Here is a 15,733-nt window from a genome sequence, read left to right on the forward strand (position 1 = left end):
ATTACATTTACAAGTAAAGAGGGAGAAATAAGTAATTATTATTGTAATTTTTTTATTTAAAGAGTTTAAATTTCCCCGCGCTCAGACTGAAACTACCGTGCACGCTCTAAATTTCTTCTAGAACTAACAAAAAGCGGGAAGATTGGTGATTGGCTGTCGCGGGTGTCAGATTTCACCCCCCGAGAAGCCGGCACGAGCCCATTGTCTCGACACAAGTCCCGAAGTCACTTGTCGCGCTTCTCGAACCCGACAGATCATTTCTACCGGCAATTTTACAAAAGTCGCATCGTCCTTTTTGTTTAATTTGTGTTTTTCTTATAATTTAAATTATTTAATTATTAAATAATATTCACAGTTCATTATTTATTGCTATTATTATTTAACAAGTAAATTTGTTAATAATCAGCTGTTTTGCTAAAATTCACGCTAATTCCTGGTATGTAATTTTTATGTTAATTCATTTTAATATTTTTAATTCATTCTTTTTACAATTATAATTATTATTAAAAAGTGAATTAATTAATAAGAAAATTTCTTTAACAATTACCGAATCTTTTGTTGAAAAATTTTTAGCAAACGACAAAAGAATTTTTTTATACTTGAAAGCGGCCATTTTGTTGTAGATTTCTTTGTCATTTGTAAAAAAATTCTTCGCTATTCTTATTTTACATTCTTTTTTTAATTTAAATGTCAATCTATTTAAATTTTTAAACATAATTTAATTTTTGTAACAATTTTATTTTATTTTATTTATTTATTTTTTTTTTTTTTTTTTGAGAGAGAGAGAATTTAACAAATTTTTATTAATTATTGAACTTTTTTTTTTCATAATTATAAAATAATTCACTTCTTAATTGAAATTTTTATTTTGTTAAAATTGTTAAAATATTTAAATTAATTAAACATTTTAAAATAAATTTAACAAAGAATTTATGAATAAATCTATACATATTTATAAAAAGATTATGTATTAAATATCGAGATAATTGTTTGTATAAGAAAATATCTTTTTATTTTCTTTTTCTCAAGCCCGAGCATCATTGTATCGAGGGTTTATCTTTTGTTTGTAGTATATTTTTTTTTATGTATTAAAGTTATGCCGGAGAGAGAGAAGTCTAGCGTAACTACAGTTTCTGAATTCCGAGAAGCTTCGACACTTATTATTATTATTGTTATTTTAATTTAATGTATTTTAAAGTGTCTATTTTATTATGTACTTATTTACTTTTTTTTTTTTTTTTTTTTTTTTTTAAACTATAAACTTAGACACTTGACTTGATTTATAGATTTATTTATTTATTATTGTAATTTTAATAATAATTTATTGTTGTTTCAGAATTATATCTTTGAAAAAAAATTCAACATGAGTGAGTGGTTGTCAGGAACTAACGTAAGTTTTTTTTTTTTTTAATTTTCTATAAAAAAAATTTTAATATTATTATTAAATAAAAAAAAAAAAAAAAAAAAAAAAAAAAAAAAATTGATAATAATCATTATTAAAAAAAAATTTCCAGAGTTCCTCAGAAGGCAGAAGTTTCGGCAGAGGTCGAGGATTTAGTTCATCAGAATCCAAAAATCCTGGCATAAACAACGGCTCAGAAGATTGGGGTACCGGTACCAATGGAACAGACCAAACAAATGGAAGCAACGGAGCCGACGACTGGGTAAACGGCGGAGGCAATGACACTGGCAGTGAGTGGTTGTCCTCTAATGACAACAACTACTCTGGGTCCAATGGCTACTCTAATTACAATGATAACGACGGAGAGGGTGGCCGAGGACGAGGTCGCGGACGCGGAAGAGGTCGTGGTCGAGGTCGCGGGCGCGGTGGAGACAGAGACGGTGGAAGAGACCGCGGAGATTTCAATCAGGATTCCGATTACACTGGAGGCGGCGGCAGAGGTCGCAACCGCAATCGCGATGGGGATGATGGTGGTGGAGACGATGGAGCCGATGGTGAAGAGAAGAAAGCTCCTATCACATACGTGCCCCCTGAGCGAAGCATGGACGATGAAGAAATATTTGGGACCAATGTCACTGCGGGAATTAATTTTGATAAATATGATGACATTGAGTGCAAGGTAATTTTATTTATTGTCACATAGTGACTGAAAGATCGCTAGTTATTATTAATAATTTTTTTTTTTTTTTTTTTTTTTTTTAAGGTAACTGGTGAAAATATCGCACCACCAATCACAGCCTTCAACACTTTAAAATTGCGCGACGCCTTGATGATCAACATAAAAAAATCAAACTACACAAAACCAACCCCAGTTCAAAAGCACGCGATCCCAATAATTCTTCAAGGACGCGATTTGATGGCGTGTGCTCAAACCGGTAGTGGAAAAACCGCGGCTTACTTGATTCCGATAGTCCACCGATTGCTCGAGGATAACGACGAACTTAAGCTTATTGAAAGAGGATGTGAGCCTCAAGTTATTGTGATGGCTCCTACCAGAGAATTAGTACTTCAGATATCCTGGGAAGCTGAGAAATTCGCCAAGGACACTATTCTCAGGACAGTAGCTTGCTATGGAGGTGTTAAACCTATGCACCAGGCTGATCAGGTGCGTCGCGGTGCTCACATTATTGTTGCAACTCCAGGACGATTAAATGATTTTGTCAAAGGAGGAAGAATCAGTTTTAACAGTATCAAATTTATGGTTCTTGATGAGGCTGATCGTATGCTTGATTCAGGATTTAGGTAAATTTTTATTTTAAAAAATTCAATTATTTCAATTATTTAATTTTTTTTTAAGTATTTAAAAATATTTTAAAAATAATTAAAAATTTCAGATCATCAATGGAAGAAATCCTAGAACACGAGCAAATGCCACCCAAAGAATCACGAGTAACATTAATGTTCAGCGCAACCTTCAGCAGCGATGTTCAAGAATTAGCCCGTAAATTTCTGAACAACTATCTTTTCTTGACAGTCGGAATTGTCGGTGGAGCAAACAGTGATGTTGAACAAATTTTCTATGAAGTCAGCAAAAAAGACAAACGCAACAAATTGAAAGAACTTTTAGAACGCGACGGAGGCCAAAGTCTAAAAGTCAAGACAATAATCTTCGTCGAGACAAAAAAAACTGCTGACTTTATTGCTGCATACATGAGCGACAACCTATTCCCAGCAACAAGTATTCATGGTGACAGAGAACAGCGTGAACGTGAAACAGCTTTAGCTGATTTTCGTAGTGGAAAAATGCCTATTTTAGTTGCTACTTCTGTCGCAGCAAGAGGATTGGATATTAAAAATGTTGCGCATGTTATTAATTACGATCTTCCAAAGTGCATTGATGATTATGTTCATCGAATTGGTAGAACTGGACGAGTTGGAAATCGCGGAAAAGCGACAAGCTTTTATACACCAGAGAATGACGATAAAATGGTGGCTGACCTTATCAAGGTCCTTACTCAAGCTGGTCAGGAAATTCCTGAATTCTTTGATGCTGGTGGTGGATTCAATGCTGGAGAATCCAGCAGCTTTGGTGGTTATGACATTAGAGATGTAAGTTTTTATTTCAATTTAAATTATTTAAGTAAAAATTAATTGAAATTTTTATTTTCAATTATTCAATATTTTAAACATATTTATTAATTGAAAAAAACTTTTCCAAAACCTAATTAGAATTTTCAATTATTCTCTTTCAGAACTACAATCAACCAGCTGACACTGAAACGAACGAAGGATGGTAAAATTTCTCTCAACCAGCAGCCTGCATTTTTTTCGCTTAACTTTACACTTATTATTTTTATTATCGCAATCATAATTATAATTATTATATTCAATTAATAGTTCTTATATCTTAATTTTATTTTTTTAATCGGAAGATTTTTCCCGATTGTTTCAATAATTGAATTTAATTTTTCTATTTTTCTAATTAATATTATTATTAATAAAATAATTATATTTAAATAATATAAAAAAAAAATTAATCATGACTCAATAACAACTCTTTTCAGAATGTTCATTTTTTTTTTTTTTTTTTTTTTTTTTTTTTTTTGAACTTCAATCATAAATTTAATCGATAAGTGATATTTAATAAAATATCAAACATTTATTGCTATTAAAAATTATTAATAGTAATTGACATTAAAAAATGAGGACATGACTTGTATGACTTTGATATGCTTAAAAATTTCTAATGAATAAATAATTGATTATTAAAAAAAAAAAAAAAAATATATAAGTAATAATAATTTAATGATAATAATTACCATCATCAGTAAAATCCATCAGCTGCAAATTGGTGTCATCGAGGATGTTGGAAAACAACCCGTCGGGGTTTAAATTTCCCTCAGATGAAAGTGGATTGTGTGAATAATGACTGTAGTTTATATCGTGTGGCTCTGGCTTGTAAGGCCCAGTTGTGTCGGTCCCAATTGGCTCTGAGCTGTTTGTCAGGTTCATTGAGGTCGCTACAGCTGATCCTAAATTCGACGGTCCTACAATAAATTTATTTATTTTTTAATATTGAGAAAAAAAATTTTGGGACTTAAAAATTTTTTTTTCAGTTAAATTTCGACTTTTTTTGTTTTTAATTGAGGCAAAAAATAATTTTGGGTCTTATTTTTAAAAATTTTTGGGCCTTATGAAAAATTTTTAAGGACTTACCAATATTTTGAAATGGGCCCGTTGAATTATAGTCGCCAACCGGCAGAGGTAGAGTAGCATTGTTGAGAACAACATTACGCTGCATCTCGTAATGATTAAGAGAGGAGTTCAAGCCGTGTCCTGGATACCCGGGATGTGATGGATGTCCGAACTCTGTCGCACCGGGAAATGATAGGAATAGTTCCCCCGGTGGCCATCGTTGGTCGGCGCCCATTGGTCGGCCATATGCTACTCGACTCTGCAAAAATAATTTAATATTCAATTAATTAATTTAAATTATTTTACTTCTAATTCAAACTTCTTCCCACTATAACTTTGGTCCAAATTACCCCACAAACTTCTATTTACATACAAAAGTTCCTTTGAACCTTCCTCTAAGACCCCATAAAAATTGATTTTCCTCCACACTTTACTTCAACATCTTCCAGCCTGAATAAAATACAATAAAAAAAAAAAAAAAAAAATTATTATAAATTTTTTGGGGACAATTCTCGAGCTGTCAGGTGTCAAACCTCATTATCATTATTATTATTATAATAAATACCTGTTAGCTTAGAAGCATTTAGTCTAATCGGGCCCCCGCGGAGCCCGTGGGAGTTATAAATCGTTAAAAATTCATCAATCATAAAGATTTAAATATTATTTTTATTTCAATGCATCGGAATTTACTTTTGTAAATTTTTTCGATAAAAAATTAAATAAAAATTTGTACCGTAATAAAAAAAAAAAAAAAAAAAAAAAAAAAAAAAAAATAGAAATGCATCTGGTGAGGTGATTACGCGTTTTTATAGTTTTTAAAATAAATTATTATTTTTATGAGCGAGGACATATTGTAAAATAAATTTCTATCGCTGTCTTCCAGAACGCCATATGGCAAACCGAGTCTTCAACACTTAGTACTACTGTCATTTTATTATTATTATTATTATTATTATTATTATTATTATTATTATTATTATTATTATTATTATTATTATTATTATTATTATTACTATTATTATTATTGTTGTTGTAGCTGTAAATTTTGATGAGATGTAGGACGAGAAATACTTTAATGCGAATTATTTAATATTTTAGAGTAATTAATTATTTTCATGGTGATTATGATTATTAATGAGGTTATTGGGTTGAATTAGAATTATGAAAAGACTAGATTTTTAAAGAATGGTAGAGAAGAAGGGAATTGAGATTAAGGAATGAAAATTTTATGGGATTGTAGAGGAAGGTTCAAAGTAACTTTTGTATATAAATAGAAGTTGGTGGGGTAATTTGGACCAGAGTTACGGTGTTTTAAAAATTGAAAAATTTGAAAAGGGAATTTTTCAAAAATTCGTTGGGAAGAAAGTTATGGGAATTAAAAAATGAAATTTTTATGGGATTGTAGAGGAAGGTTCAAAGTAACTTTTGTATATAAATAGAAGTCAGTGGGGTAATTTGGGCCAGAGTTATAGCGTCTCGAAAATAATAAAAAGCAACAAAATATTATTTTTTAGGATTATGATAATGTTTGCTTACAAATAAATATTAAATACCGTGTGAAGAAAAGTAACATTGACAAATATTTAGATTAATAACGAAGTAATATTCTAATAATCTAATAATCTAATAATCTGATAATATTGTGGATTTGCGTTGAAAAAACAGAAAAGAGGTGACTTGACTGGTAAAAATACCAAAAGACACCTGAGACAAATACACATTTAATTTGTGTGTCGGTGATTGTTGACACGGGTGACAAGTTGATCGATGTTGACAACAAGTCTAACTTGTATAATATGTAATACATTATATATCAGAGGGCCAGGGATTTATTTTTATTATTTTTATTATTTTTATTACCTGGCTTGAGATTTAAGATATTTCGGAATTGTTACCTGGACAAATATCTTGAATACAACACAAGTGTTTCTTCTTTTATTTCTGTCTCAATTACAACCTATTTTTATGTTTTTATTTTTTGTCTTGTTCAATCAACTCTTGGAAGTTTAAATTAAAATTATTATAACTCTGATCCAAATTACCCCATCAACTTCAATTTATATACAAAAGTTTCTTTGATCCTTCTACTACAACCTCATAAAAATTTCATTCCTTAATCTTCATAATTTTCCGAGCAACAAAATTTTGAAAAATTGCTCTTGAAAAAAATTTCAAACTTTTTCTCACACTCAAAGTCACTTGAATAAAAACAAAACAAAAAAAAAAGTAAGTCCTTACAGCTCACAACAAAAAATTGACCTCTCTCACGCCTTTCATATGTGTGTGTACCATATATATATATATATAATTTTTTTTCTTTTTTTTTTCAAACGTCAACTCGCGATTGACTGAAACGTCAAAGTGTCTTGATGGTCTCTTAAAAAATTCGCGTTAAATAAACAACCGCGGAAGATTGAAAATAAAATAAAAAATGGATATATTGAAGTCGAGATTTCTCAGCTGACTCAATAGAGAAATCAATAAAAATACGAGATGATTAATGGCCGGTAATTATTGTTATTATTTATGACTTTTATAAACGCGGAAATTAGAGGGGATTTTTATTTAGATTTTTTTGCCCGTGATTTACAGTAGGAAGCGTCTTAGAGGATAAAAAAAAAAGAGAAAATTGAGATTTAAGGCCGTCAAACGGTAGAAGTTTCATACCAGATGGCGTCTGGAAAATATTTAAATCATAATAATAATAATAATAATTATTATTATTATTATTATTATTATTATTGCCAAGAAGAAATTTTAGTTTAATTTCAAGTGATGAGACTTGTAAGAGTTTGGTATTTTATTGTGGAGTTTCTATGGCGAATTTTAGAGAGAAATTTTATGGGATTGTAGGGGAAGGTTCAAGGAAAATTTTAAGCCCAAAATCGATGGTCTGGGTTAATTCGGGCCGGAGTTATGGTGTTTTAAAAATTGAAAAGAGAAAATTAGAGGAATTTTAAAAAGAAGAATTTTTAAAAAAATCGTTGGGATAAAATTTATGGGGATTAAGGAATAAAATTTTTATGGGGACTTAGAGGAACTTTTGTACCAAATTAGAAGTCTGTAATATAATTAGAATAAAAATTACAGACTTTTAAAATTTAAAACTATAAGCAAAAATTTTTTTATCCGATTAAATAATGAACCGTTCGAATTTTCTTCAACAAACGCATACGTCCCTGACATTACACAAGCAAGTGCACATAAAAACATCAGCCGTGAACAATAATCCATTTTTAAACACAGACCCTTTTGTTCCCCCCCCCCTCTCTTACCTTGACAATAAATAAACAAAAAAGGGCGACGCTAAATTTTACCTTTCATAAATCATCCGTTATTATTTCTTCATTCACACTTTACACCTTATACCTTTCTCGAAAAAATTTATAAAAAATATACTTTATAAGTAAATTCAATCCTCTAATAATACTGATTGTAAAAATATTATTTTTATTTTTTATTGGCTTAAAAAAAAAATTAAATTAATTGTTAGACAGCAATTTTTTGACCTTTCGACGCTATTATCTCTGAAACTATCACTCCCACAAAATTTTTATATCCAATAAAAATTGTAGCCAATTAAATTTCCTTTCGAATGACCCTTTTAAACCGTTAATTTGGTTGGCTGTTTCCCTGGAAACACCTGCTTTTGTTTTTAATCTTATAAATCGAGTGATGATAATAATAATAATATATAAAAATATAAATAATATAAGTGAATTATCGATTTCACAGACGATAAATCCGACATATGTTGACGTCCTGCCGCGTTTTCTCGTCTCAGGAAATTGTCTAATTTTTTTTATGTGTTTATTGTACTTTTATATAAATATGTACTTATATATATATATATATATATATATATATATACAGTATGTATGTGAAGTCAAGGACGACTTAATACGGAAGTAAAATTGAGAAAAAAAATATTATAAAAAAATTTGTAAAATTATACTTCAAATTAAACTTTAAGTCCCGATAACTCTGGTCCAAATTACCCCACTGACTTCTAATTTTATACAAAAGTTTCTATAAACCTTCCTCTACAACCCCATAAAAATTTCGTTCCTTAATTCCTATAATAACTCTTTATTTCCTACAATTTAAAAAAAAATTCTCTTTTTAAAGAATTTTACCCACGTCAACACCAAAAAAAGTATCAAAACTAAAAAAAGAAAAAAGAAACCCTTTGACTCCTCGCTTGAAATCACCTATGAAGCGTAACCCTAAAAGTTGTCCGTCAAAACGTCAGAGAGGAACCGCTTTGAGCGAACAATTGATTAATTACAAAGTACTGACCGTATCCCACAAAATAACCGCAGAAATTTGTCTGTGACTATTTGACTTTTCTTCCTAAACAGTTAACTATTTTGAAGATCGCCAAAAATTCCAACTAAAGATTTTATTTTCTTTTGAAAAAACCGTCCGATCAAAGCAGGTAGAATTTTTCTCAATTTTTAACTTTATACTTTACACTTTACTATACTTTAGAATTTTTGAATGCCGATTGTTCGGCAACATTTTGACAGCTTTCGTCTACCTGCGGTTAAAACTTGTAATTACCCGACTTACCGGTTTTAGCATTCATCTACAAAATAAGTAAGTCTCAAAATTGCTTTTTATCTTTTTTTGTTACTTTTAAAATTAAAGCGACTAGAAAGACTTTTACTGACTCAATTTTTCTTTAAGATTATAAGAGTTTTTGTCCGTAAAACTTTAAGGTGTAAAAACCCCCACCGAAATTCTTAAAATGTGTTATTATTAAAATATAGTGACCTGGATCCATCCTGGCAATTAAAATCGAATTGTCTTAATAAAAAAGGGGAATAATCGTGCAAATAATTGTCGTGCATGATATATCAGCGAATCCCTCAGCAAGTTAGTGTGTCATTACGATGGAGGACAAATCCATTTAATGAGTGAATTAAATGAATATATTCTTCATTTTATAAGAAGTTGTGCTCGTATTTTAATTCTTAACTTAATGCACTGTCCTTTTATTATTATGTTTTTATTTAAATCTCTAATTATTTATAATATTACTTTTTTCAGGTAATAGCATTGAGAGTTATTGTGCGTTATGCAACAAGCTACGAGCAACTCAGCCGGTGTACATTATACTAGAGACTAAACGTGTACTTAATTATAATTGTAATGTAACATGTCATTTTTTGGTAACTCCTCTCACATTAACACTGACCTTACTCACCTTAGAGACTCTAATTGCTCTGTATTTTATTACACAGACACTGCTTTAATTCACCCTACTTACGTCTTAATTGTCATTCTTTCTGTAACTTACTGTCCCAGGTCTTACGGAATTAATAAGAGGGAGGTGGAGGTTAAGACTATTATTGGTCATTATTTCCCCATTAGTAGTCTCAGGCTCAAATAATAAATTGTGAAAAGAGTCTTATGACGATTTTTAGACATTTAATGGGTATTTTTTGTAGATAAGTGTTCAAGCTATACTAAGTAAGTCCATGGGCTTAGGTTTGGGAAAAAAAAATTTTAAGTCCGGGAAAATCCCAGAAAAGTCCAAAAATTTTTAAATTAAGGGGAATTTTTACTTTATAAATGTTCCCAGAGGAGTCCAATAAGAGAAAAAAAAAAATTTTGATAGGTAAAATTTGTAGGTAATTCAATAAGGTACAAGTCTTGGTGCTCATTTTTCCCAAAAAAAAATTTCAAACTCGGAAAAATCCCGTAAAAGTAAAAAAACCCGGACATTAAGGTGAATTTGGAATTAATAAATATTCCCAGATAATTCCAGTGGGAAATTTTTAAGGTCGTATGACTGAATTTTGTAGGGAATTTACTTAGCTACACGTGCATTTTCTTAGTTTTTCTAAAAAAAAATTTTCCCAGCTGAAAAAATAAGATATAAGGTTAGAAAAAAAAAAAAAAACATAAATTTTGCGATACTTGACTTTTAAATCATTTATTTGAAAATGTTGCTGGGAAATTAAAAATTTTATACAAGGGAAAATTTGTAGAGAATTTTCCAAACTAGAAGCCGATATTTTTTTAATTTTTCCGAATAACTATGAATATAATCTTAAATGTCGCTATTTTCTTTTTTCCGATGCTAACCTAAAAATTTCCAACAACTTTTCTCCGAATATCTTTCGCAAAAACAAGAAAATTCATGAGTATTTCGGAATAAAATTTTCTCACCTGATTAAAATCCTCTTCTGAGAGAAAATTTAAACATTCCACATTCATAAGTGCAGAAAATTATTTTCCATGAATTTTTTTATTTTTCCGGAAAACTCCAACTCAGAAAAATTTTTCACTTGAAAAAATATTCACTCACTATTTTCCAAACTTACATTTTTCACTTGTGATTTTATAACGTCGATAAATGTGCGAAAAACTCCGGAAAAATTGACAATTATTTTACTTAAAACCGACAAACCGGCATACCGGAAGACTACTGAGCGACAACTGAAGTAAGTGAATGCACATTGCAGGTACAGAGACCGAGTAACTGTAATTTGTACGATAAGAAGGAGAGAGAGAGAGAGAGAGAGAGAGAGGGGGGGGGATACTCAACGTCCAATCCGTCTGGACACTTGGTCTCGTTGCTACTATCATTATTCACGCACCTGGGGGGGCTTCAAGTACTTAAGAGGTAATAGATATTTTTTTAGTTTACTTTGTCCTATGTTAAAACACATATATAACTGGGAAAATATTGAAAATAGGGAAATTTTTTAGGAATACTTTTTTCTAGACCAGAAAATTTCCTATCCAATGGATGCTAATGTGAATAATTAATTTAATTAGTCTTGAAGTAATTGACATTTGAAAATAAAATTGAAAAACAATGACGAGTAATGACGAATAATTGTACTTTATAGTAATTATAATTGTTTTTGAGTAACTTGGGAGTTATCGACGGTTACGGTAAAGAATTTTAACGAGAAATTAGTGAGAGCTGATGCGTGGAATTTTTTTTTTTTTTTTTAGGCTCCAAGAGACACTAAAGTGTTAGAAATTTAAATAAATAAAGTAATTAGGGAATTTTGTTTTATTTCGTCTGTTTATAACCCGTTAAATAATTGTCTTGTTTTTTTTTTTTTTACCTTTTCGGATGTGTTTTGACATGTGGGACCGTCGCTCTATAACGGTTATTCTGATTGCGTCGGTTTTTAATTAGATTAAATATTTATTTCTAATGAAATTTATTTTTTTATGGTCTAATTTTTGGAAAATTTACTTTAGTATTGTCTTTAGACGGCTATAACTCGTAAAATATTGAAAATATGAAATTTTCCAAAGAATTATTTTTTTATAGGCCGGAAAATTTCCCTTCCTAAACACTCCTTAAGAGTACTTAATTTTCGTACACTTGGTTCAAAAGTTACAGCAATTATAAAAAAAATTTTTTTTTCCGTTGCTAAAAAATTTTCTATTTCAAATAAATAAATAAATAATTACCTGATAGTGCCGATGGGGGTGAAGATGAGGATGGGAGTGAGGGTGATATTGCTGCGTGTGCATCATTTCGTCGATTTCGGCCTCCTCGAGGATCGAATTGGAGCTCAAAATGGAAGTTGAGGTCGAAGTTGAGGGAGTTGGGGAGGTTGAGGACAACTCGTTTTGATTGCGCACTCTCAAACCTCCTCGGTCGCGTTTCTTCAGTTCTTTTTCCTGGAAAAAAAATCAGCCAGAATTTTTTTATTTAATTTAAACTCTGATTTTCACTGCTAAAATTTCTAATTTTTGGTTTCAAACTTTAAGTCTCCATAACTCTGGTCCAAATTACCCCACCGATTTCTAATTTTATACAAAAGTTTTTGTGAACCTTCCTCTACAACCCCATAAAAATTTTATTCCTTAATCCCCATAACTTTCCTCCCAACGATTTTTTAAAATTTCCCCAAAATTCTCCAAAGCTTCCTAAAATTGGCACTTACCTCCGGCTGCTCATTGAGTCCCACAAGTTGCAGGGCCTCCTCGAGGTTGAACCCGTCGGGAAGCCCGAGCGAGTCGTTACAGAGTAATCCGTCGACTCCCGCGCTAGCGAGCAGGCTATCGCTCAAAAGTTCCGACGGAAAGTCATCCTCGAGTCCAAAATTGTTGCTCAGGCCCAAAGAGTCCTCGAGTCCGATCTCGGGGTCACCCAACGAAGGTCCAGGCTCTGAGCCACTTTCCTCGCTTATTCCTTCTAGACTTGGATTTTCTAGAATGTATTCACCTGGAATTCACCAAAAATTCACAAACTTAAAAAATTTCCAAGAAATTTTTATAAAATTTTAAAATTTTCCGTCAAAATATTTTGGAAATTTCCTATGATATTTCCCGGAACTTTTCCAAAATTTTCTCAGAATTAAAAAAATTTTTTTTTTCACTTTTCTCTCCACAATACAAAATCCGTAAATGACGCGGCGAAAATTGGTTTGCCGTCAAAGATCATCGCCCGAGAACTGACGCCGGATCCTCGGGCCTCTGGAGGGGATCCCTAAAAAGTTACCAAGGAGAACCCGACGGGGATTAGGGATAGGATCCACCTGCAACCGCTAAATTCCCCTCGGGCTCCGCCCCGCAGCCAATAACAGCTCGCGATCCCCTACCAGGGATCGAATCTTTTATTGGAACGATTTCTCTCGTAGCAGCTGGAACTCGAGTAGGATGTGGAATCTGTAGGCATGCTTGGAGACTCGTAGAAAGCTCGGAATTTAATGTCAACTCTGGGGTATGTTTGAAAAATAAAAGGAATTAGGATGTGGATTTTAAATTGGAGTAACTTTGGTTGTAATTATTTTAAAGACTTTAATTAAGGTACGAAAGTTTGTTTGGACCTTCCTCTAGGACCCCATAAAATTTTAGTTATTAATTCCCATAAGTTTCCAAGCGACGAATTTTTAAAAAATTTCTACTGGGAAGTCCTGTAAAAAGTGTTTAATTCGGAATTTTAAACTTTGAGACGCCATAACTTTGGTCCAAATTGCTCCAGAACCTTCTAATTAAGTACAAAAGTGTCTTTGAACCTTCCTTTATAACCCTATATAAATTTAATTCCTTAATCCCCATAATTTTTCTCTCTACAATTTTTTAAAAAATTCTCCTTTTCAAAATATCTGAAAAATCCTATATTTCCGACTTTTAATTTTTAAGACACCATAACTCTGGTCCAAATTACCTCACCAACTTCTAATTTTATACAAAAGTTTCAGTGAACCTTTCTCTACGACCCCATAATTTTAAAAATTTCCACTTTCATTTCCCTCCTTACAATCCTTAAAATTCCTTTTATCTCTCCTCCAATTTCCCTTTAATCGGATAATTACCACTCCAAACATGTCCCGCAAAACTCGCCAGGAATAATTCGAGCCATAATGATGAAGGTTAAACCTTAGAGGAGAGTAACCGTCTTCAATATAATAATAAGTCGCTCTCAAGCTGAACCTGCAGCTCGACTAAAAGTACACTCGAGAAAGAAGCATGCAGGCTAGCAGGTAACAAATAATTCACCTGCGTTTAGTTTTCGGTTAACAGAGACCGAGAATATTTTTATTTATCCACAGAAATTATCGTACCCAACCACAAAAGGATAAAAATAATAATAATAATAATAATAATAATAATAATAATAATAATAATAATAATAATAATGAAGGTGGCTAGTTTTTATAATAATTTATATTTACGCTTGTTCTTTTTTGTTCGGCGGTCTGACTTTGAGTGGCCAAGAGACTATAAAAAAGAATAATAATGAGAAGAAGGTCCCACACCATTTTGAGGCATGCCTGGTACATTAATATAACGAGTAGCGGCCATTGTCTGGTTTGAATTCGTGGCCTCGGAGGACGATAATGGCTGACAACACCCTCTTTCATGTCGGGGTTATTGAAAGCTACAAGTTGAAGACTTTATTTTCGTTGTGAGGTATCAGCGGGAGGAATTGAGATTGAGGAGTCTAATTTTTATGGGGTCTTTAAGGAAGGTTCAAAGGAACTTTTGTATATAATTAGAAGGTTCTGGGGTAATTAGGGCCAGAGTTATGGTGTCTTAAAAATTGAAAAGTCAAAATTATAGAATTTTTAAGGAATTTTTAAAAGAGGGAATTTTAAAAAGTTGTAGGGAAGAAAGTTATAGGGATTAAAGGATTTAATTTTTATAGGGTTGTAGAGGAAGGTTCACAAAAACTTTTGTATAAAATTAGAAGTCGGTGGGGTAATTTGGACCAGAGTTATAGCATTTTGAAAATTAAAAGTCTAAATCGGAGAATTTTACAGGATTTTGAAAAGAAGAAAATTTAAAAAATTCGTAGCTCGGAAAATTATGAAAACTAAGGAATGAAATTTCCATGGAGTCTTAGAGGAAGGTTTAAAGAAACTTTTGCGTCCTCATAGAAGTCTCTGGTACAATTACAGCCCAAGTTACAGTGCCCCAAAGTTCAAAACCCACCTACAATTCTTGAATAGCTCACCAAAAAAATAAATAAAAAATTTTAACCAAATTTAGCAACTCATCCGAACCCGAATTTATAAAATTTCTTTTCCGGGTCACCATAATAATCATGATATTCATCGGAGCAGCTCAAATCTATATATACATATATAGAGCCGCTGACAGATCATTTTTCATATTTTCCATTTTCATTTTCATTTTCATCCCTAACGATCGATAGCAATAATAACTCGGGCATTACGAGGCAGAAATTATTCACGTACATATATATTAATAATAATAATGTAATCCCGGACAATTGTTAACATATATATATATATATATATATATATATATATATAAATATATAAGGAGCTAGGAAAAAAGAATATATCAAACAGAGAAAGAGAAGTATACTGAATAATTTCCACTCTTCTGGCAACAATTGTCCTGTCAGAAGTTCTGGTGACAAATATATTTAGATAGATATTGGTGACAGAAAGGAAATAGAGAAGGGAAACAGGGTTGATGTCTATTTCTGATTTTCTAAGTAAGCAACTAGATATACTAAAGAGCTCCTAATTAATGTAATGTCCAGAAAAATAAATCTTAAATCTTAAATCTGAGCGGAATATTTTTCGAGATTTATTTTGATAAGAATTAAGCTTAAAAATTTTATTTGAGAAGAAAAATTAATTTTTATTTAATATTAAATAAATTTTATCATTTTTTTTTTTT

The 15,733-nt window shown here is 31.2% G+C and overlaps 2 protein-coding genes across 4 annotated transcripts in view; one reads left to right on the plus strand and one right to left on the minus strand.

The window, feature by feature from the left end:
• The window catches only part of Cnc (NFE2 like bZIP transcription factor cap-n-collar), a 33,234-nt gene that overhangs the window by 2,177 nt on the left and 15,324 nt on the right, over nucleotides 1–15,733 (minus strand). For all 3 annotated transcript variants that reach the window (XM_074252887.1, XM_074252888.1, XM_074252889.1), the window contains 4 exons: nucleotides 12,520–12,800; nucleotides 12,041–12,253; nucleotides 4,619–4,856; nucleotides 4,222–4,449 (listed from right to left, as the gene is read on the minus strand). In XM_074252887.1, the coding sequence (XP_074108988.1) occupies nucleotides 4,222–4,449; nucleotides 4,619–4,856; nucleotides 12,041–12,253; nucleotides 12,520–12,800 (960 nt within the window). The remainder of the gene's footprint in view (nucleotides 1–4,221; nucleotides 4,450–4,618; nucleotides 4,857–12,040; nucleotides 12,254–12,519; nucleotides 12,801–15,733) is intronic.
• Nucleotides 215–3,939, plus strand: Vas (ATP-dependent RNA helicase vasa). The gene is made up of 6 exons (XM_074252890.1): nucleotides 215–436; nucleotides 1,337–1,390; nucleotides 1,515–2,081; nucleotides 2,166–2,704; nucleotides 2,797–3,511; nucleotides 3,655–3,939. The coding sequence occupies exons 2-6, from the start codon at nucleotides 1,364–1,366 to the stop codon at nucleotides 3,697–3,699; spliced, it is 1,893 nt and encodes a 630-aa protein (XP_074108991.1). The 5' UTR covers nucleotides 215–436; nucleotides 1,337–1,363; the 3' UTR covers nucleotides 3,700–3,939.

The sequence above is a fragment of the Cotesia typhae genome, unplaced genomic scaffold, assembly GCF_013202065.1.
Source record: "Cotesia typhae breed Kobodo isofemale line unplaced genomic scaffold, CoteBio_Ctyphae scaffold_121, whole genome shotgun sequence".
NCBI classification, from domain to species: domain Eukaryota; kingdom Metazoa; phylum Arthropoda; class Insecta; order Hymenoptera; family Braconidae; genus Cotesia; species Cotesia typhae.

Excerpts from the sequence above, each read along its gene's own strand:
- Vas (XM_074252890.1), top strand. The coding sequence starts at position 1,364 with ATGAGTGAGTGGTTGTCAGGAACTAAC. Across the intron at positions 2,705-2,796 it reads ATGCTTGATTCAGGATTTAG|ATCATCAATGGAAGAAATCC; the intron begins GTAAATTTTTAT and ends TAAAAATTTCAG. Across the intron at positions 3,512-3,654 it reads GTGGTTATGACATTAGAGAT|AACTACAATCAACCAGCTGA; the intron begins GTAAGTTTTTAT and ends ATTCTCTTTCAG.